Source organism: Ruditapes philippinarum, unplaced genomic scaffold (genome assembly GCF_026571515.1).
Source record: "Ruditapes philippinarum isolate M1 unplaced genomic scaffold, ASM2657151v2 ctg4172_1_1_1_1, whole genome shotgun sequence".
Lineage (NCBI taxonomy): Eukaryota > Metazoa > Mollusca > Bivalvia > Venerida > Veneridae > Ruditapes > Ruditapes philippinarum.
Window position 1 is genome coordinate 42,745 of NW_026864183.1, and position 22,152 is coordinate 64,896.

The 22,152-nt window shown below is 33.0% G+C and overlaps 2 protein-coding genes across 4 annotated transcripts; both read left to right on the forward strand.

The window, feature by feature from the left end:
- The first annotated feature begins 1,752 nt into the window (after positions 1-1,752).
- Positions 1,753-11,275, forward strand: LOC132724766 (ER lumen protein-retaining receptor 2). Of its 2 annotated transcripts, XM_060709726.1 has the most exons (5): positions 1,753-1,915; positions 4,770-5,029; positions 5,566-5,818; positions 8,012-8,088; positions 8,847-11,275. In XM_060709726.1, the coding sequence occupies exons 1-4, from the start codon at positions 1,825-1,827 to the stop codon at positions 8,053-8,055; spliced, it is 648 nt and encodes a 215-aa protein (XP_060565709.1). In that variant the 5' UTR covers positions 1,753-1,824; the 3' UTR covers positions 8,056-8,088; positions 8,847-11,275. The 2 variants fall into 2 exon arrangements, with proteins under 2 accessions (XP_060565709.1, XP_060565710.1); XM_060709727.1 differs by lacking the exon at positions 8,012-8,088 and having other exon boundaries at positions 1,754-1,915.
- A 2,455-nt stretch (positions 11,276-13,730) lies between these two features.
- LOC132724767 (uncharacterized) lies at positions 13,731-21,081 on the forward strand. 2 transcript variants are annotated; one of them, XM_060709730.1, is made up of 7 exons: positions 13,731-13,882; positions 14,564-14,673; positions 15,897-16,019; positions 16,221-16,428; positions 17,814-17,903; positions 18,141-18,230; positions 18,483-21,081. In XM_060709730.1, the coding sequence occupies exons 2-7, from the start codon at positions 14,579-14,581 to the stop codon at positions 18,813-18,815; spliced, it is 939 nt and encodes a 312-aa protein (XP_060565713.1). In that variant the 5' UTR covers positions 13,731-13,882; positions 14,564-14,578; the 3' UTR covers positions 18,816-21,081. The 2 variants fall into 2 exon arrangements, with proteins under 2 accessions (XP_060565713.1, XP_060565712.1); XM_060709729.1 differs by having other exon boundaries at positions 13,732-13,882; positions 14,553-14,673; positions 18,483-21,080.
- Positions 21,082-22,152: the final 1,071 nt, after the last annotated feature.

Genomic DNA, 22,152 nt, shown 5'->3' on the forward strand with positions numbered 1-22,152 from the left:
CAAGGTTACATAGAGAGGTCAAAGAGTACTGGGATGCATATCTATAATTCAAAAACTTTTGTGACGGGCGTATTTTGCGACAATGTTGCCCTTGTTATATAATTTTATTTCAAATTTAAGCATTCACAGCTGAAAGATTCTTGACCCGTACCAGGCAGTGGTAAATGCAATCTACCGTTCATGCCCCCAGCACCAACTTGGGGATTTCAGACCCTTGTGAAATTCTAAAATATATAATTATTTGGTTGGTTTGCTCATGACTTTTCCTAGATAATTATATTGACATATTATAAAAGGTGCTCGTTTAGAAGGTGAATGATAACAGTCGGAGCATTTCTGAAAACAAAATTGTCTGCTTAATTAACTGTTATGAACATTTTTTTTCCTTAATTAATTAGCGAATTTGTATTTAAATGTATGATTGTGTCAAAGAAAATTAAAGAAAGTACATTAATGATATTTTGATGCAAGATAAAAAAAACTTAACAAGCAAATTTCTATGTGTACCAATTCAACCTAGACAGTAAAAGTATTATATACATGTACTTCTTTTTAATTTTATTTACAAGTTCTTTGCAGATGAAATTTAATGCATTTAGTTCACATGTTTATATTATATCAATCGTTTTTACAGTAGCATATGCCTCCAGATCGAGTCATATGCCACTTTTCATGAAAAAAATGGAACTGTATGAAAGTAAATTATTGTGACGTGATTAAAGAAAGTAATTTATACATTGCAAACAGCAACTCCAATCCATCAACATTAACAAAAGGGGCTCAAAATAGCTCTAACTGCGTTAGTCACGCAGTAGAAAATTGGTGATAAATACTGCAAAATCAGTCATTAATCGAACATATATAACATTGAATCTTAAATCTTTTTAACTTTCTTAAAACCTTAGTACATTTCATTCAAGTTTGATTTTCTTGAAATAATTTGGCTCATCTGGAGGCATTATATAATATACACTTGAACTGGATGGTCGTTTCAGTTTTTTTTAAAGATTTGATTAATTATTATAAATAACTTTAGGTTATGAAACCGAGTGTCTATTTATAATACCAGAGTACTTTTAAAAAGTAGCTATTGCCTTGGATATGGAATACGGACATTAAAAACAACATCAAATATTGTATTTGTAAATAACGAATATAATTACATGGCGCATAACAAATTATAATATGTTACAAAACCACAATTATTTTTCACATCCTCATATGACAAGGACACATCTAAGATATAACAAAGACGCTTGACCCAAATGTGTTGTTATTCATGCAATATTACATCCATATATTAAAACTGGGACTAAAGTAACTTTCTGTCCCAGATTAAAAAAAAATCAAAAATCCTTTTTTGTTACATTGCTAGAATAACTTACCAAAAAATCAACTAGCGCCTTTTAGATATAATTTAGTAGTGTTTTTTTTATATGAAATGTATACTGATAACTTTTGATTTAGATAAATACATATATAGATCTATATATATATAGCTCTAATTAATATTTAAAAAATAATATTAAGTAGTGAGAAACTTATTTTGCTATCAATTATTAACACAAAATTATAGATCTACAGTGGTTTTATATAATATTACAAATATCATGGTACTAGACTGAAGTCATACGTAAGTTTTGCAGTTGAAACGTCCACGACTTAAATTTTAAATCATCTGGTCTGTCGTTTTCCTTTGGGTCGAGTTGACTTGAAGCCGAAATTGACATTTTATTACCTCCCCTGGCAAGTTACCCAGAATACACAGCGGGCCACGTCTGCATTCGCCATTCTTAGACGTGGAAATTTGACAGATCAGACAAAATGAATTTTTTCCGACTTTGTGGTGATATGAGCCATTTATTGGCCATATTATTATTGCTTTTGAAAATGTGGAAATCACGTTCAGTAGCAGGTATTTGATTTTTGCAAGACATTTTTGTAATTTGATTGTTTTCATTTTGTAAACAAACTTTCATCGGTCAGTCAGCCGGTTTTTTCATGTTTATGCATCACCCCACCCACTTTTAAATGGCATGCACTGGTATTGTCTGTTGGCCATGGGAACATTAAGCAACTGCAATCATGTCCTAAATTTCTTTTATTTGATATTCTTGAATAATATCCATGTAAATTGACACAAACTTAATTCGTAACAGCTGGTTTACAAAGAACTTCCTTAATCAGTTTCAGGATGTTCTGATTTTGCAGTGTTGCAAACAATTGAAACATGCGCAGCCTTTTGAAAAAATAGATATTATCTTTAAAAATAAGTAAAGCACTATATTTTCCTCTGGCTGATTGTGCATTTATAAATAGCAACAGAATATTTAACAATTAGTAATAGTGATAGGTAAAGTAAATATGAAGGGTAATGAATTAGGAAGTGGCTAGCCGTACGGCTAGAACTTTTGTTCTAGCCGTACGTGAGTCACGTACGACTAGCCAGGACACACTGTTTTGGCTAGCCGTACGGCAATTTAAAAATTATATGGAAGATAAAAATGCATATGTTATTTATGACTTTAAGCGAGGATTTTAACCAAGAAACAGCAATTGTCTTCTATGTTTACTCTTGAGAAATTAATCGCATTGTTGGCTATCGATCTTTGTCATCTGGTTGCATTTAGACAATTGAAATAGTTTACAAAGTTTTGATAATAATCCTTTTTTGTTTCATTTAGTTTAATTTTTGACACCTTTAAAATGGATAAAACACTGAAATTAATTGTTGTTGGGCTCTGATAATTGAGTCAATTACCAACGGTATAGAAAGTTTGTCCATCATATAGGAAAGTTGGCATATTCCGTTCTGTTTATCTTCTGTATTTGAAAATTATAGAAATATATTTGCTCATCACCGTTTTCGTTTTTCAATATTCTTTTTATTTATTTATTTATTCCACTCCGATCAATATTTTTTCGATCCATGTGCTTAATTAACAAAAATGATTTAATAATTCATCTTTCATACAAATAAAACAACAAATGATAAGCATGAAAATTTATGACGCTCTATAACTTACAACATGCAACTTTGACACTTTTATCAAGATAGATTATACAGCGCTTGTTCATAACTATCATTTTTTTTACAAAATGACGGAGCATCTTTATTAAAGTGAACACTCTAGGACAAATGCAGAGACTTGATTAAAATCCTCGTTTAAAGACACAAAATAACATATATGCATATAATTTTAAAAAGTGCCGTACCGCTAGACAATACAGTGCGTCCTGGCTAGTCGTACGTGACTCACATACGGCTAGACCTTTTGGCTAGCCGTACGTGCCCGTACAACTAACGTGATGCAACCACAGCTTCAGTTACAAGACATGGAGCAACATATGAAAAGAAAGTACACTGATGCTGATGTGTTAAAAAAGTCTAGTTTTAGTTTCAGAAAGTCAGATTTGTAAGATTACTAGTCACATTATTGTTTGTTTGATTAAAATTGTTTTCTAAATAATTTGAAATAAACCGCTCATTTCATGAACACTACTAGTAATATCAAGTCAGGGACCAAATTAGTTGAGACAACTAAATAAATGCAAAAAGAAATTTTTAGGGTCACTAACTTTTACAGCAAATAAGCAGAATTGTCAAGTAAAGACAAAATAGTAATCACACATGAATTGAATCGAAAAAAAAAATTGATCAGGTGTCTGAAATCAAATCAAAAGGAACGTTTGGTATATCGTTGCAGCCCTATCATTTTCCCATCATTTTGATGTCAAAATTGTGACATGACTATCACATGACAGCAGGCTGACCAAATTGAAAAGGAAGTCCCTGTCAAAAATGGCTTAGATAGTGATGTTTGTTCACTCAAAAATAATGCTGATTATGTCAGTGGTAAACAATGACATTCCTGGCTCTTGCTTGTGAATCAACAATTTACAGGACTGAGACTGTCATGTGAAATGGATGTCTGAGGATACATTTGCACTGAGACATTATTAGAGTTGTGTATCTCTGATGAAATGTATCACAATATTATCCCAATATCTTGGTTGTAACACTTACCAGTATCATGATACTTTCATTTAGACAATATACAGTACAATATATTTATATACAAATGCTTAGTTATTAAGTTTTCTTAATAATTTATGACCAAATATCTTACATGTCTCCTTTAAGAAAAGTCAAAGCTGCTAAAATTTTCTCAAAAGTAGAAAAAGTTAAATTTTTGGCAGTTATTTGGAATATTTTTATCGAGAAAAGAGAGGGTATTTTGGATTATGAATGAGGCCTTATTTCCGTCCCTTGTGATTGTGCAAATTGACCTGTTTATGCATATCTGTTTATTCTGTTATACCACCTTAGTGACTAGATCTTGACTAGAAGTAGAACAAACTTTAAATCTCAAAATGAGTATTCATAATGATATCTCATTCCTCTGGCTTCATATATGTTATAAAATACTAAACTATATATACAAGTCTCTGGAACTACAGTACTGTAGAAACAGTTAAACCATACTTCAATTCCAGGGCAATATTAACGATTCATGGTTAATAACGGACCAACTCTAGACATAAAATAAGAGGACAAGCAAATTGACATCCACTTGACAGCTGATCAATTGATAAGTTTGTGTTCCTCTTACTATCGATTTCCATATAAATTTGAAATATATGCCAAATTTTTTTAAGAAGTCGTTTGATTCTTATTTTCTGACTGTAAGCAGCAGTAAGCAGGGCTCGTAAGTCATTAAAGAATTTGATTTGATTTTCATTTTTAATATATTTCTTTTGCCTTTCAGGTATATCTGGAAAGAGTCAAATATTATTTGCTCTTGTATTTACAACAAGATACCTAGATTTATTTACATCCTTCATCTCCGTTTACAATACAACTATGAAAGTTTTCTTCATTGCCTCATCATATGTGACTGTATACTTTATCTACCAACACTTCAAGCCTACATATGACTCCAACCATGATACTTTCCGTGTGGAATTTCTCGTTGTGCCAGTTGGAGGACTAGCCTTTCTTGTGAATCATGAATTTTCACCTCTTGAGGTAAGCAGATTTGAAATTGTTTTTTAACACGTTGATTACTTTTACAGTCTGTAAAGCAAACACACAAGTTTTAGTAGCCTAGTTATGTTTGCATATGTCTTAATCTTGTTCTCATATCATACAAGAACTCTCTCTTTTCAAAGTTTGCTTTGAGGATTCTGTTATTTCATTTTTTCGTGGACTGAAATAAAAAGATTAAAAAATTTGCAACAGACTTTCCCCCCAAAAAAATCATACCCCATTAGTGGGGGAGGGGTGCATATAAATATGCCTTGCTATTCAGCTGTTTCTTGGTTGACTGACAAAACTGGAATGTATGGGCATCCATGTCTTATGACACATTTCCAGGTAGTTGTCATGCAGGATAGGTTAATGGAAAAGAAATAAAACAGTTACTGTAATATAACTAAACTAAACTTTAATTACACTAAATATAACTAAATAATATATTATTAAAATGCTTTAAGTTTAATGAAAAATATATAGTTGCCTTCTTTACATTTGTTATATATTATAGTATTTCTTTTTTCAAACAGATTCTATGGACATTTTCTATCTACCTTGAGTCAGTTGCAATTTTACCGCAGCTGTTTATGGTGAGCAAGACTGGTGAGGCAGAAACTATTACCAGCCACTATTTGTTTGCCCTTGGTTCTTATCGAGCACTTTATCTGCTGAACTGGATCTACAGATACTACTTCGAGGGTTTCTTTGATCTAATTGCCGTTGTAGCTGGATGTGTACAAACAATACTCTATTGCGATTTCTTCTACCTTTACATTACTAAAGGTAAGTCTATGTTGCAGTTTTTTTTACAAAAGATAGAATTTACATGTTGTAATCTTTGATCTGGCTTGTTAGCAATAATCACCATCATAATTTTAACCTTTCATAATTTGAAAGATGACATTGTCTTTTTTCTCATAAAAGTAAAGGACAATTGATCTGTTTAACATCATGTGTTCTCAGAAATGTAACAATGGACTCTTGCCATTTAACATTGAGGGGTATCCATTGTTGTTACCAATCTTACTGTTGTTTTTTTCCCAACATATGTAACCTTTTAATACATACATATCTTACCATTTTTAGCTCACCTGTCACAAAGTGACAGGGTGAGCTTTTGTGATCGCTTTTCGTCCGGCGTCCGTCCGTCCGTAAACTTTTGCTTTAAATGACATCTCCTCATAAACCACTGAGCCAATTTCATCCAAACTTCACAGGAATGTTCCTTTGGTGGTCACCTTTAAAAATTGTTCAAAGAATTTAATTCCATGCAGAACTCTGGTTGCCATGGCAACCGAAAGAAAAATCTTTAAATATCTTCTTTTAAAAACCCTAAGAGCTAGAGCTTAGATATTTGGCATGAAACATCTTCTAATGAGTGTCTACCAAGTTTGTTCAAATAAAAGCCCTGGGGTCAAAATTGGCCCCGCCCCAGGGGGTCATTGATTTTCCCAATATGCATACAGTAAAAACTTAAAAAATCTTCTTTTAAAGAACCGTAAGAGCTAGAGCTAAGATATTTGGCATGGAACATCTTCTAGTGAGTGTCTACCAAGTTTGTTCAAATAAAAGCCCTGGGGTCAAAATTGGCCCCGCCCCGGGGGGTCATTGATTTTCCCTATATGCATATAGTAAAAACTTAAAAAATCTTCTTTTAATGAACTGTAAGAGCTAGAGCTTAGATATTTGGCATGAAACATCTTCTAGTGAATGTCTACCAAGTTTGTTCAAATAAAAGCCCAGGGGTCAAAATTGGCCCTGCCCCAGGGGGTCATTGATTTTCCCTATATGCATATAGTAAAAACTTAAAAAATCTTCTTTAAAGAACTGTAAGAGCTAGAGCTAAGATATTTGGCATAAAACATCTTCTAGTGAATGTCTACCAAGTTTGTTAAAATAAAAGCCCTGGGGTCAAAATTGGCCCCGCCCCAGGGGGTCATTGATTTTCCCTATATGCATATAGTAAAAACTTAAAAAATCTTCTTTTAAAGAACCGTCACAGCTAGAGCTTAGATATTTGGCATAAAACATCTTCTAGTGAATGTCTACCAAGTTTGTTCAAATAAAAGCCCTGGGGTCAAAATTAGCCCCGCCCCAGGGGGTCATTGATTTTTCCTATATGCATATAGTAAAAACTTAAAAAATCTTCTTTTAAAGAACCGAAAGCGCTAGAGCTAAGATATTTGGCATGAAACATCTTCTAGTGAATGTCTACCAAGTTTGTTCAAATAAAAGCCCTGGGGTCTAAATTGGCCCGGTCCCGGGGGGTCATTGATTTGCCCTATATGCATATAGTAAAAACTTAAAAAGTCTTCTTTTAAAGAACCGTCACAGCTAGAGCTTAGATATTTGGCATAAAACATCTTCTAGTGAATGTCTACCAAGTTTGTTCAAATAAAAGCCCTGGGGTCAAAACCTGCCCCGCCCCGGGGGTCATTGATTTTCCTTATATGTGTATAGCAAAAACTTAAAAATCTTCTTTGAAAAAACCCAAATAGCTAGAGTTTAGATATTAAGCATGAAACATCTTTAAGTAAATATCTACAAAGTTTGTTCAAATAAAAGCCCAGGGGTCAAAACTGGCCCTGCCCGAGGGGTGTCATTGTTTTTAACTATATGTGTATAGTAAAAACTTAAAAAATCTTCTTTTAAAAAACCTAATGAGCTAGAACTTAGATGTTTTGCATGAAACATCTTCTTATGGGTGTCTACCAAGTCTGTTCAAATAAACAAATAAAAGCCCTTGGGTAAAAATTGGGCTGGGGGGGTGTGTGGCTATATACAGGTGAGCGACCTTAGGGCCATCATGGCCCTCTTGTTTTGTGAGTTTTGAAAAAGTGCTTTTTCATCATGTTTGTTTTCTATTTCAATCATATTAACTATTAAATAATGTGCCATTGAATTATATATTGTTGTATATCAAATAATGATGTAAACAGATATAGGACAATATATCTTTTCTTTCATCTTGCTCAGTGGTAAACCCAGTTGCGCCAACTGATGATCTTGTACATGTTTAGATTTTAACATGGTTCTTAATTCTCGATTTAAAGGTATTTGATGGTACAATTATACTAAATTATAGCACCTGCTTTATTGAGTTAATACCTTGGATTTTGGCTGTCCTAATGCTTAAGTTGTAATTTCCACATTTTGCTAATTTCATGTTGTATACAAGGGCAAAAATAAAAAAAAGGGTTGTTAAACAAAAAGTTTAGATTATGATTACATAACTGGGCTTATTATTTTGATCTTTAGTTTATACTGTATACATAGCATGTTTGGGATCATTTTTACAAACTATTGACTTTACTGACAATGTCATCTAAAGTAAAAGATAGTTGTAAAAGTTTATATATACTTCACTATCTCTTTATAGAAACTTACTAAAGCTGTTATCTTCTGAAAACACCACTAATGTTTACATCCTAGAAGTATTTCAGTATACATGTACTTAGTTGTAGGAGTAGTGATTTTCTTTCTACAAAATTCTCTAAAGATATATTTACAATAGATATAATTTGATCGGGCAGTAAAGAGGCCAATGTCAATTTAAAGGGACTACTTTTTGAATGGCATCATATCCAAAAATAGTGAAATTTTGTAATGCTGTGAAAAGTTTATTAATGTCATTTCATCTTGCAACTGTGCTTTTATTTACCATTCTTCTTAGTGTGGATATTTATATCAGTCTTATTAAAAAAATAACACTAATATTTTTATGGAGTGTATGATTGTTTTAGAGGAATATTTATCTTGTTTTAGTGGTAAAATTCTTTGTTTTAACTGAATATTTGTTTTGTTATTTCAGTTCTGAAAGGCAAGAAGATCAGTTTACCAGCGTAAACATAGCAACAAAGAACATTTTTATGAAAATATCTTCATTTTTGTATCACGGAAGATTTCATCACCTAGAGATGTTTTTATGCCTTGAGTTAACAATGACAGACTTGACTTTAATGATAATTATTTTACATAAAGTTGTTAGGCATATTAAGGTTTTTATAAATATCCATGTGCAGTCAGACAAGAAAAGGTACATGTTTGCTTTGTAACATTGGAGGTATCAGTACTGAAATCGAGGTGGGCTGAAGAAAGTTGTTTTAGTGATTTAATTCATGTCCAGTTTGCGTGTTTGTTTGTACATGGGTATGTTGGGATTTTTAAACAAAAAATTAATTTCATCGTTACAAAACCAGAACTTGTGACTTTCAGAACATGTGTAGTTTTGTGTTTGCGTCAGTGTGCATTTGTAAATAACATTGAGGGGATGGATGAATGAGTAAATGCCAGATGTACGTGTAGAGTAACTCTGCTAGCAGAGTATAAGTGGACCAGTTAATGTTGAAACTACTGTTTATTATCTTGTATTTGCTTAAGTTAAATTTTTATCACTTCAAATTTACGCTTTGTCAATACTGTTTACCTTTGATTCATATTGGAAGGAATAACATTCAAATTTGATATATTGATAATGTACAAAATTCAGTATATTGTACATTGCTGTTGTACTTTTAAATGGTTACTGGTAAAAGTTTTTTTCTCTGTTCTTTAATGTTGTTACATAATTATATGGATGGCTGATGGACATATCTTTCTAGATTGTAAAGCTTTTAATTTCTTTAATGTTCTTCATGTTTTCATTTATTAAACTATTTCATTGAAAAAAAGCTATCTTTGATGAGATGGGGCAAATGATAAGATACTGATAAAAAAAATAAGTAAAAAAAATAATATTTATAAAAATTAACTTTTGCAAATACATGGTAACTAAGAGTTATATGTTCTGATAATGAATTTGTTTAGCAACACACACAAAAGGAATAACTGTAGTAAAAAGCAGTTCATATTTAAGTACTCTGGTTGAGCTGTCAAAGAAAATCCAATGGTTATTTTTAGATTTCTAACTAATGTACATAACCATCTTTATTTATTGGACTTTAAATCTAGTCTATTTTTGTGAATGTTACATGTGATGGGAATTATTACAGAAGTGCTATATTTACACACATACTTGAAATAGAAACACCAGTATTTTTTAAAAGAAACATTAAATAATCTACGGTGAACTTCTCATAAAAATATTGATGTGGCAAATATACCACTCTGGTAAGTCTGTGAGATGATGTTTAGCATTTTTGTTCAGTTGTCTTGTAAATGGTGATTTAATACTGCTTTTTCTATGGTACAAATTGGTATATATTGTTGCTGAAACAGTAGTAGATTGTGAGTATAAGACACTATCCGTGAGAGTAAGTGCAGTATATCAGTTAAATATATTGGGTATAACAGTATTATTTACACCAGTGGTACTCTTTTTATTTTAGTTTTTTTCATGGTAAATATGGACTGCTTATTGTACAGGCTAGGTACAGAACCTAAAGGTAAACAGCCTGAAAAATTGCTGTGCATTTATTTTTTAGATACATTGTGTTGAGGTCTTAAAGAGAAATGATTGTCTTTGTTCTAAAATAAAAATGGCACTGCTATTAATTATACCAGAGATGGTCTGGTGACATTTTTAGGCTTAAATGTAAAGACTCTTTTAAAAAATGTTTGACTGGCATAAGAATGAAATGTTTTTTTTGTATTTTAGACTTATTTTTCAATGGGTGCTTTGATTTATTTAATATTTTAACTGATTTTATTTTCATTACTGTTAAAAGATTAAGGACACTGAAAATTGACCTATTGTTGCAGTAGCTAGGCAATTTAATATAGTAAAATTGAGAAAATAATACACATGTGGCTTTAACATTGTTGGATATCTTTGATTATGTAGATGAAAAAAGAAAACCATATTTTACTGGCAAGTCAGTAATGCTTTATTTGTTAGCTTTCATGAGTGAACCAAATGTCAATTTTTGGTGCATTGTTTTTGTACATGTGATTTAGAATAGATTTATCATAAATAATACTAGACCATTTCGTTTGTAAAAATTTTCTTTTTAACAGTTAAAAAAATTATTAAAACAAAAAATATATTTGTGTAAAAGGTGTGTTTAGAACAAAACGTGAAAATTATTGGTTATATAATCACATTACATAATCATGCTGTCAGGATATATTTAAAACATACGGTATTAATGCATTTTGTGTGGTAGATAATTTTTAACATACTGTAATGGTTTTTCATATCTTTATGGTAGTACTTTGTATTCAAATAAAGATTGTAAATAGAAGTTTGATAATATCTCATGAAAATAAAATGCCTGCCATAAGTTGCAAAGATAAACTCTGCCATTGTTTTTGTTACTAGCTAACCTGAGCACAAAGTCAAGGAAAAAAACTTGTAAACCTGTGATGTTATGCTCAAGTTGAACTATTGTGATCCCCCCACCCGTCTTGAAGTATCTTATGCAGCTGTTTCGAGGTGGTTGCATAAATATGCCAGACTTTCACTTACTCCGATATCCTATAATGCAGGGATATCATAAGGGTTAGTTCATACGATTACGAAGACTCACTAGAAATTTAGACAAATGATTGCAAGGTTACTGGCAGATACCCAATTTGCTAACATCTGACTAGTAGCGAGTTAAATAGGCTCAAAAGTTGTTGTTATCTAAATAATAAATGTCGCCGTTTTTATACACCTGTTTGAAAAGCAAGCGGTGTCAGATTTTTGTCCAGAGCATATCTCTCACACATGGAGGAATTCTAATGAAATTTCATAGAAATGTTCACCACTATGAGGAGCCATGTCGCGCTCATGAACCAGGTCAAAGGTCAAGGTCATGGTAATTGAAAAAAGCTTGTCCGGAATAAAATTTCTACATGCACAGAGGGATTTCAATATAACTTGGCACAAATATTCACCATTGTGAGGCAGTGTTGCCTGCAAAATTTAGGGCCTTGCAGCTAAGGTCAGTCACAAATAGGGGTCAAAGTTCAGATGAAAATGTGTAATCAGACCATTAAATCAACATACATTGAGGGACTGAAACACAAATGGTCATTATCATAACTACTGGTGTGAAGCATGTAATGTAGGTTAATATATGCAAGGTCACTAAAGATGATAGTCAAGGTCACTAAAGATAATAAAATATAGAGATTTTGTTCAGAGCATATCTTCTCTACATATGAAGGGATTCTAATGATGAAACTTCATACAAATGTTCACCACTATGAGAAGCAGTGTTATGTGCATGAGCCAGGTCTCTAGGTCAAGGTCACAGAGGTCATTGAAAAACGCTTGTGCGGAGCAAAGCTTCTGCATGCATAGAGGGATTTCTATATAACTTTGCACAAATGTTTACCATTGTGAGGCAGAGTGTCGCATGCAAAATTTAGGTCCATGTGGCCAAGGTCAATGTCACTCATAGGGGTCAAAGTTCAGATGAAAATGTGTATTTGGACCAATTACTAATCATTTATTGGGGGATTGAAACAAAAATGGTCATTATCATAACTACTAATTTAGGTAAATATATGCAAGGTCAAGGTCACTTAAGATGATAAGATATTTAAAAAAAATTCCAGAGCATATCTCCTTCACGCATGGTGGGATTCTCATGAAACTTTATAGAAATGTTCACCACTATGAGAAGCAGTGTCAAATGCATGAACCAGGTCTCGAGGTTAAAGGTTAAGGTCACCCTTAGTTGTTATTGAAAAATGCTTTTTCGGAGCCAAACTTCTACATACTTCGGGGGATTTTAATGTAACTTGACACAAATGTTCACCATTGAAAGGCTTATTGCGCACATACTCCAGGTCCCTACTACCAAAGCCGAGGTCAAAGTTTGTGAATGAGGACCAATTAGTCATATTTTATTGATGGATTGTAACACGAATGATAACTATCATGACTACAAGTGTGACACCTGCAATGCCAGCCAAAATTTTGAGCATTGTTTATTGTCTTGACATAATAGTGTCCATAACTTTATGAACTTTATAGCCCACTTATACAATATATAGTGAATATTACAATTAAAATGTATTTTTATTGTCAATTTGAACAGTGACTGACTGACTAACTATTAATAAGGTCTTTTTTTCTGGTGCTTGATTACATCTTTCATAATCAGGTGATTTTGATGTGTTTGTTTCCTTGAATGTATTACAAATGAAAGATGAACTATACAATCAGGCTATATAGCTCTTCCATTAAGTCAAAAGGCATCATTGTCTTAACAACATACAAGTTTTAACTTACAACAAACATTGTATCTTTTCTAACTTGCCTTGATGAAAATGCCAGTATGCATAGTTACTATACCGAGAAGCACTAAAGCAGTGGAAGTAAATAATTGTAACGGTAAGAAGGCATTGTGAAATATTAACCTGAAACATTCTTTTGAATTCCATCAAAAGTACATGTAGTTTTTAAGCAAATTAATGTACCATTAGTCAATAAACTAATCTTCCAATGATCTCATAAAAATGGCTAAGGGATTTTGTTCTGATAAATGTCAGGGGTAGTGAGAAATAACAAGGATGGCAGTACCTAAAAACTAAAATTGATACTATTGAATTGTACTACAGATAAAAACAGGTAAAAAAATGATACGCAATGTTCTGATTATGTAATAATGGTGCTTTGAGACAGTTTACACTGGTGTGCGTTCCCTTAAGATTGCAATGCTTTATTTGATTATATAATACTCTTCGTGGTTAGTCCCCTTTGACAACAGAGCGAAGTTTAAGATAAAGCACTTAACGTTATGTCAAGTTATGTATATCGGTATGTTTACATGGAAAATGATAAAGACGACGGTTATCATTCATTATTATCTAAAAATGTTTTCTTCATTTTAAATCGAAACAGAAACTTCATTTATTACAATGTAATATGAACTCAATGAAAAGCTGCCATTCAGCATTATAAACTGAAATTATGTAAGTACATTTGTTTAATATAATTGCACGCAAGAATATGACTTCTAATTACATTGTTTACATAATTATATTTAATCAATCTTAAGGGTTTGACACGTACGACTTTTGAGTTGCACAAGTGTGTAGAAAATGGTGGTCTTTGATAAATTTACATGACATATATGTATTGCAATATTTTAAAAATGAGAGTACGTCTGTTTTGCGTTGACGTGCGATGCATTCAAAGGCAAATCACAACTCTCCTTCATATGACGGTCTTTATCGCAATTATGTTTATAAATTGGTACTGTTTTTGAAAAACTGAATATCCAAGCGAAACGAACCACTGGACATTTTTTTCCCAAACAAAGTTATGTGACTTCGGATATCACGTTTAATTTTTGAATCTTATTGCGGTTTATTAGCTGTACCTTAATTTTCAGCAAATCGCCGGTCGTGTATGAAACAATACAAAATTCTGCTTACATGGATAGATAAAAAATATTACCGCTTTTTAAATAGATACAGAGACGATCGAAGTCGACTGAATTTATTCGTGTTGTTTATGCACTATAGCACAATCTGTTCCGAATGATAAAACATTATAAAGTATGTCCTTTCTTTCATAAGCAGTTTATAACAATTTTACCTTTGTAACCATATTTGTATCTCTAAATTTTTTTGATTTAAGTAAACATACAGAATTTGTGGCAAAATATGGATTCATGTGACATCATCGTTTACTGTTTGTCAGGAGTGTTGGGTTTGGAGATAATTGCCTTACTGATTGTCTCTGTATGCATCTGTACTGGGTAAGTGCATTTAGCATTGATACTATAGCCAATATATTTTCAACGTTTAAACCGCGAGAAATTTATAATGGCATCTAATCTTATCAATTTAGCCTCGGCTAGCGCCTTGTCTTATATAGGGATTACACTTTAGGGGTGCAATGATACGGTGAATCCCGTATTGCGATTTACTGCGATACAGGCAGCCCATACATATTACAATACGTATTGCGATACATTGATTATGACAAAAAAGCAATAGAAATCTGAAAGTACTGTTTATTTTAAAAATAGTAAAAGCTCGATAAACTATGAAAAGCTTTTTTATTCAATAAAATGAAATTGCATTGTTAAGAACTCTTAGATTAGTGTGTATCAAATAGTAACTAAACAAAATAAACGACCTGATCATGCAACATAAATATCCTCTGCAGAAAGACTGATTGACACTGTAATTTGAACAATGTACACTATCGAAGTACATATAATGTTTTTTTATATATATATATGAGAAACGTCATGACAAAACCAATATAATGCGTTTGCGACTAGCATGGATCCAGACCAACCATGCGCATCCGCGCAGTCTGATCAGGATCCATGCTGTTCGCCATTGGTTTCTCTACTTGTTATAGAGTTTTGTAAGCGAACAGCATGGATCCTGATCAGACTATATATATATATTCAGCTGTTTGCCGATTTAAATTTTACAGGTTAATTACTTTTTTAAATGAAATTTCACCAAAATTGCCATTTCTATCCAATCACACTCGTCCACTTTATCCATGTTATAGCATGAACAATATGACTTAGTGGATGAATTTTTAAAGAAATAAAGGGTGTAACACTATTGACTCATTCTCTTAGCGCGGCGACTTTGAAGAAAAAATATTTTAAATTAGCATAAAATGCCTCGGTGAGTTAAAAAGAAATTAACATCATCTGTTCTGGATTAAACGAACTGCAGCGATATTTCATATATTTTTTTACATATTTAGAAGGCTTGAAAATACGTAAATATTTGGTTTTGGCAAACAGAGACAAATAGTACTGGAAAATAATCGCGACACGAGGTTGTTGTATCATCATATCGTTGTTCCTTTATTTTACAGCTGTGCACTCATCAAAAAGTATTCATTTGTATACTAAATAATGTAAAATAACCTCTATGTTTCATAATCAGTTGATATTGACGTATTTTATTTTCTTGAATGAACCTCATATAATCAAGGTACCTCTTACAGGACAATTGAAGCAAAATTAAGAAAGAAGAATTTACGACTAAAAGATAAACTCAGAGAGGAAAAAACACGACTAGAAGATGAACTTAGAAAGGAGACACAGGAAAAAGAGGATGCATTGAAACGGTAAATTCGATTTTGATATACATGTAATTATTTTTGGTGATATGTTAAACGTTTTCTGACTTTTATAGTTACAATATCTCTGATAAAATCACATTTAGAAATTTCTTATTTTAGATAAAACACTGAACATTTGCACGTCTAGAAACAGAATATTAAATGTCTTGAAAATATCGAAAACTTGAAATGAGGATATTTTTACAGCCTGAGTGCAATTATGTCAAGTCGTTTGAGGGATGGAAACCCTAATATAGCAGATCTGAACGACTTAAATCGTCCAACCAAAGTGGGAGAACATTTTTCAGAACTTTATGACAATCAGTGGACAGATGCATACGATGCAATCAAGAATTTCTTCGAGAACACTCTAACAGAACTTGAAATAATTCAAATACTTCTAGAACTAGTAAAGGTCACCTCATTAAATTACATCTTTTGGCAATTTTCAACGTTTCTTTATAACTTTTCTTTTATTTGCACGTATTCATTATCCCTCATGTACAGACTCAATCAAACCGAGTCTTGTAATTTTGTTGTGATTAATGCTTTTGAGGGATCACTTTGTTTCCAGATTTTTAAATGTTTTATCAATTTGGAATATAATTACATAATTGGGGATCAAGAAAGACTTACAAATAAGTATTATGTACTAACGCACGCCTATATTATATGACTTTTTTTTTTCAAGGAAATGAATTTAAAAAGGAGTCCATCAAATTTATATCATTTTCTATTTTATAAAATATTTGCTTTACAATTGAAAATATCATAAAATGTGACCAAATGTATTCACACAAGTCCATGTAAGAACATAAGGTGTAAATCTGTAAGTTACACCTTTTTATTGGCTTTGAAAGTCACGAAATTTGAATCTTCGGACCATAGGATCATCGGAATTTTGCGTCCTGAAATGATTCTTGCTGTTTCCGGTGGGTACCCGAGACATGTTTGCAATGTGTTGCAGCCGTTGTTTAAGATTTTGACACAATGTCATCACTCTCCACTGGCCAGTTCTTGGTAGGTCGCTGACAATGTGAGTAGTCAAAAAGCTCTGAGGAAGTTAATGTACATCAAAACGGTGTCGTGTTGTTTGTACACGTTACGGTAACATTCCTTAGGCTAACCAGCTCCGATATCTTTGTAATTTTATAATGTCCAAGATTACATCGATTCTTTTATAAATGAACATTGATTTCAAGTGTCTTTCATGGGATGATATTGACCAGTGTTTAACAATATATTCCATTTCATATATAACTTTATATTCCATTGCAGAGATAATATAAATTACCTAATTGTTGAATTCAATTATTGAAATAGAATGAAATTTTAATGACTTAGGAAGAAAAACAAGTACCATACGAAAACAATGTTACAGTTTAAAAACACATGAAGCATGGAGTTTTGTTATGTTTACAGTAGCATTCTTTTTACAAGTACAAGGTCAAAAATCTTACCCTTTTTATCATACAATTATTTCATAATTGGTGAATCAATTTAAAATAGTTTGATGTCTAAATGACGTAAATAAATACATGTATGCTAAAACAAATGTTTAAGGATAAATTGATATTTTAAGCGCCTTTATTGTAAAAACATCCTTATACAAAGCGTGCATTTTCAAAGTCCTTAAGTTATTATGAACCGAAATGAAATGCCATGTAGATACTATGCCTTTACCAACAAGGGCTTAAAATCACCAAATGACATCGAGATCTGACAAAGTAATTATATTTGAAAACGACCAAATTAGCAAGGAGAGTGAAATAAGGAAAGTAGAAAGTTGTTATATTTCAGGAATGTTTTACAGAATGTAAAGCCGTATCAAAGAACCAGATGGAAAAGCTAAAGGAGAACGTGGAAAATATTACCGCCATTATTACAAAGGTATGTAATAAGATACTTGAAAAGACGAACTATTTCATAAAACAGTTTTGGAGGGTCTTCAGACATAAATAAACAGATCAAAGGTTTAGCAAAATCTTGTTATGGTCACATTTTTTATACAATAAAGCCTAGATAAACATGTTACTGTTCATGTTTAAAGACTATGAAAGAAATGGTCACATTTTCATTGTTACACTATTTAGATAATAGCTAACGATGTTATAAATGTTATTCTAGAGTGACAGTCAACTTCCGTCTTATCTGATGCAACATATTAAAGAAGAGAGGAAACTGATCGCCCCGAATCACATTCCAGCAGTAGATATGGTTTGTATATTGTAGTCTTGCAGACACGTTGCATTTTGAATACACATCATCCTTGCGCAGTAAGACATTTTGAACTTATTCCTACTGTATACTCATTAACAATTAAATTTTCTCATAATAAGTAATTAGGCTACATTTAAATGACTTGGAGACAACAATACTAGTATTTATTTTCTTTTTATAAAGCGGATGAAGCACATTAAGTGTGTTCTAGACATGATTAGTATGATATCGTATTAACACATGTTTCAGATTCTACCTAGGTTGGAGCGGAACTTTTCATCGAAAAACCGAAACCCAAAATTTCTTGATGAGCCTCCTATGAAAGCATACATACAAGAATGTCTGAAACTTTCGTGGTTCATGGTCATACAAGACCCTCCAATGACAATGATTCTTGAACCTGCATCCAATGATTATAGATACTTTAAGGAGTACAAGAATCGAGGCAAATTTCTTGGTTATATTGTATGGCCAGCTTTGCTTTTACAAGAAGAAGGTGAATTGATATGTAAAGGTACTGCAGAGTTCACTAGCGCCTCTTCGTCACTAAATTCAGAAGCGGAACTAAATGTACGACTTTAAATGCAAAGAAAGTTGCATATAACAGCAGTGCGTTGGCAATGTGTTTCTGTTCGGCATATTTTATTAAATGTCTGTATAAAAATGCATATAATTGATAACAATTCTACTGCCTAAGGGATATATGCTTACAAATCAGAAAGAACTATCATAAAGTCAAGAAAGCGCTAATTAATCCAGTAATTGCAAACGCTTGAAAGAGGTGCTTTCAAGATAGCAATTATTTAGACATGTAGCAGTTTATCAGTGCGAGTGTGACATTATAATTTGATTTTGATTAATTAAAAATTCTTTACTGACCTCAGTTAATTTTTTACTTTGATGATAATCTATACACGCTACATGCTATTTTGTAAATAAAATACATTAAATTATGGCATTTTTGCGTCGCCTCTACGGAGTAGTGGCGACATATAGGGATCACTTCTCCGTCGTCTGTCTGTCCGTCTGTCTGTCCGTCCGTCACAAAACTTGTCCGGACTACTCCTCATAAACTACTGGTGCAATTTCATTGAAACTTTACAGGAATGATCTGTACCAAGTCTAGTTGTGCATATTGTCAGCATTTTTTCGGTTCAATGTTTTTATCAGAGTTATTGCCCTTTAATAATTTTTATTCTTTAAGTCTGTCCGGACTACTTCTCTTATAGCACTTATGCAATTTAAATGAAACTTTACAGGATTGATCAGTAGCTCAAGTCTTTGCGCATATTGCACAGGTTTCCCGGTTGAATGATTTTTGGCCGAGTTATGACCCTTTGATAAAAAGGTGTTTTTTTCTGTGTGTTGCCAGATACACAAAAGCTTGTCCGGACTACTCCTCATAAACTACTGGTGCAATTTTGTCCAAACTTTACAGGAATGATCAGTACCAAGTCTAGTTGGGCACTGTCCGTCTGTCTGTCCGTCTGTCAAAAAACTTGTCCCAACATGAAATTGGCCATCATGAGGCGACACATGTGATCACTGATCGCTCTTGTTATTTCATGGTTGTTGGTCAAGGAGTGTTCAAATATGAATGCATCTAAGCACGTAAAAATTGATTTTTCATGGGTTTCACTTGATATTTCATTTCCTCAAAGTTTTCACCTCCAGATCAGTCTGTGGAGGCACTTTCATATTCTTCTTAAGGTAAATATAAAGACACTGTATTATTGCAGAATTGATGTGTTTGCGCTGATAAAATTTTAACCTGAAAGGTATTTTTAGCTTTAGAAACAAACAGAAGTCACAAGGGGTAAGGTCAGGTAATTATGGAGGATAGTTGAGCACAACGACTTTTTTCTGCCCCAGAAAGTATTGCACTTTAAACGCCATGTGCGAAGACGCGATGTCATGCAACTTTCTGACATTGGCCAAACCGTTTCCGAAAGTATTTGTTAGTTTTTGAAGAACTTTTCGCATTAACCCTTTACCTCATATATACGCGAAACAACGCACTTTCGACCCCCCTTTTTTAGGCTTGAAATAGTGAAAAAATGCCCTATTCGGGCCCCAAACACATGTTTTCGTTTGAGAAATGTTGCTTAAAAAGTGAGCACTTTTTCGGCGCGGCCCCCTATCCAAAAGGTACATAAAGGGGGTTGCCAGAAGGGTTGGGGGTTTTAAGGGGGGCGGAGTCCCCCTCATCTCCAAGAAAATTTTGGACTTGTGAGAGGCTTAAAATGAACCCATGTCGATCATAAGGTAACGTGTAACCAACTCTGAAAAGCCTTTGACTCTATATCAATCCCTTGAGAAGTTGCAGCACTTTGAAATAAATTTTGATGGAAAAAATGGAGGCAAAATAGTGATTTTTGGCAATTTTGAGATGTCCCCTCGTTGCCATGGTTACAGGAAATTTAAGACTGAGCATGTTGTTACAAAGGCAATGGTCCAGTCAACATTTGTGCCAAGTTTGATTAGTATTGAAGCATTTTTCATAGTTTCATAGCAGTTTGAACTTGTAAGAGGAGGCTTTTCAGTGAAAATGGCCATTTTTCACAATATGCTCATGGGGGAAAGGGTTAACTAAAAAAAACATAAATGTTACAAAACAACATTTTTTTCACCAAAATTAGGTAAAAGATCACATGTTAACATGGAAAAACTAGATTTTGGGTGATTCCAAAGTTTTTCAACATTTTTTGTTATCTCTTTAACTCATATATACGCGAAACAACGCACTTTCGACCCTACCCACTTTTTTAGGCCTTAAATAGTGAAAGAAATGTCCTATTCGGGCCCCAAACACATGTTTTCGTTTGAGAAATGTTGCTAAAAAAAGTGAGCACTTTTTCGGCGCGGCTCCTCATCCAAAAGATACATCAGAAGGTTGCCAGAAGGGGGATGTACCCTTTTTGTTTGGGGGGGGGGGTTGAAGGGGGGCGGAGTCCCCCTCATCGCCAAGAAAATTTTGGACTTGTGAGAGGCTTAAAATGAAGCCAGGTCGATCATAAGGTAATGTGTAACCAAAGCTAAAAAGCCTTTGACTCTATTTCAATCCCTTAAAAGTTGCAGCACTTTGAAATAAATTTTTATGGTAAAAATGGAGGCAAAATAGTGATTTTTGGCAATTTTGAGATGTCCCCTCGTTACCATGGTAACAGGAAATTTAAGACTGAGCATGTTGTTACAAAGGTAATGGTTCAGTCAACATTTGTGCCAAGTTTGATTATTATTGAAGCATTTTTCATAGTTTCATAGTATTTTGAACTTGTAAGAGGAGGCTTTTCAGTGAAAATGGCCATTTTTCAAATACATATATGCTCATGGGGGAATTCATGCTGTTTTGCAAGACTTAGCTACGGAAGGTCATAAATATTCAGTACAGTAGTAAGTTAATGTGTCATCGATATGACATAATGCTTACTTTTATTTTTCTCTGGTTCTTGATTTCATCTTTCATAAACAGGTTTATCTTGACGTATTTGTTTCCTTGTATGTATTATAAATGAATGACGAACTATACAATCAGGCTATATTGCTCGCGACAATATGATAATGGCATGATTGTCTTAATTAACAAGATACAGACTTTAACTTACAACAAACACTGTATCTTTCTAACTTGCATGATGAAAATGCCACTCTACCGATTAGCACTAAAACAGTGAACGTAAAATGTAACGGGAAGTACGTTATAACACCGGTCCATTTTGACGCCATCTTGTGCCATCGTATGACCCCACACTAATTTTTCAGGCTCCGGCAGCAACTTCGTGAACGGTCGCAAAATATTTGGCATGCCAAAAAATTACCGGAAGACATTGCGAAAGTTCATTTCGTGTTGCATTCGTATGCCAATTTTGCGCTTCGTAAGGCTGTCGTGAAGTCATCTTGTCAAATCGTGAACTTTTCT

What these genes read in the sequence shown, in the direction of transcription:
- LOC132724767 (XM_060709730.1), top strand. Translation starts at nt 14,579, where the DNA reads ATGGATTCATGTGACATCATCGTTTACTGTTTGTCAGGAGTGTTGGGT. An exon ending in AAAGAGGATGCATTGAAACG is followed by an intron (nt 16,020 to 16,220) that starts GTAAATTCGATT and finishes ATATTTTTACAG; the next exon opens with CCTGAGTGCAATTATGTCAA. An exon ending in ACATTCCAGCAGTAGATATG is followed by an intron (nt 18,231 to 18,482) that starts GTTTGTATATTG and finishes CACATGTTTCAG; the next exon opens with ATTCTACCTAGGTTGGAGCG.
- LOC132724766 (XM_060709726.1), top strand. Translation starts at nt 1,825, where the DNA reads ATGAATTTTTTCCGACTTTGTGGTGATATGAGCCATTTATTGGCCATA. An exon ending in GAAATCACGTTCAGTAGCAG is followed by an intron (nt 1,916 to 4,769) that starts GTATTTGATTTT and finishes TTTGCCTTTCAG; the next exon opens with GTATATCTGGAAAGAGTCAA. An exon ending in ATGAATTTTCACCTCTTGAG is followed by an intron (nt 5,030 to 5,565) that starts GTAAGCAGATTT and finishes TTTTTCAAACAG; the next exon opens with ATTCTATGGACATTTTCTAT.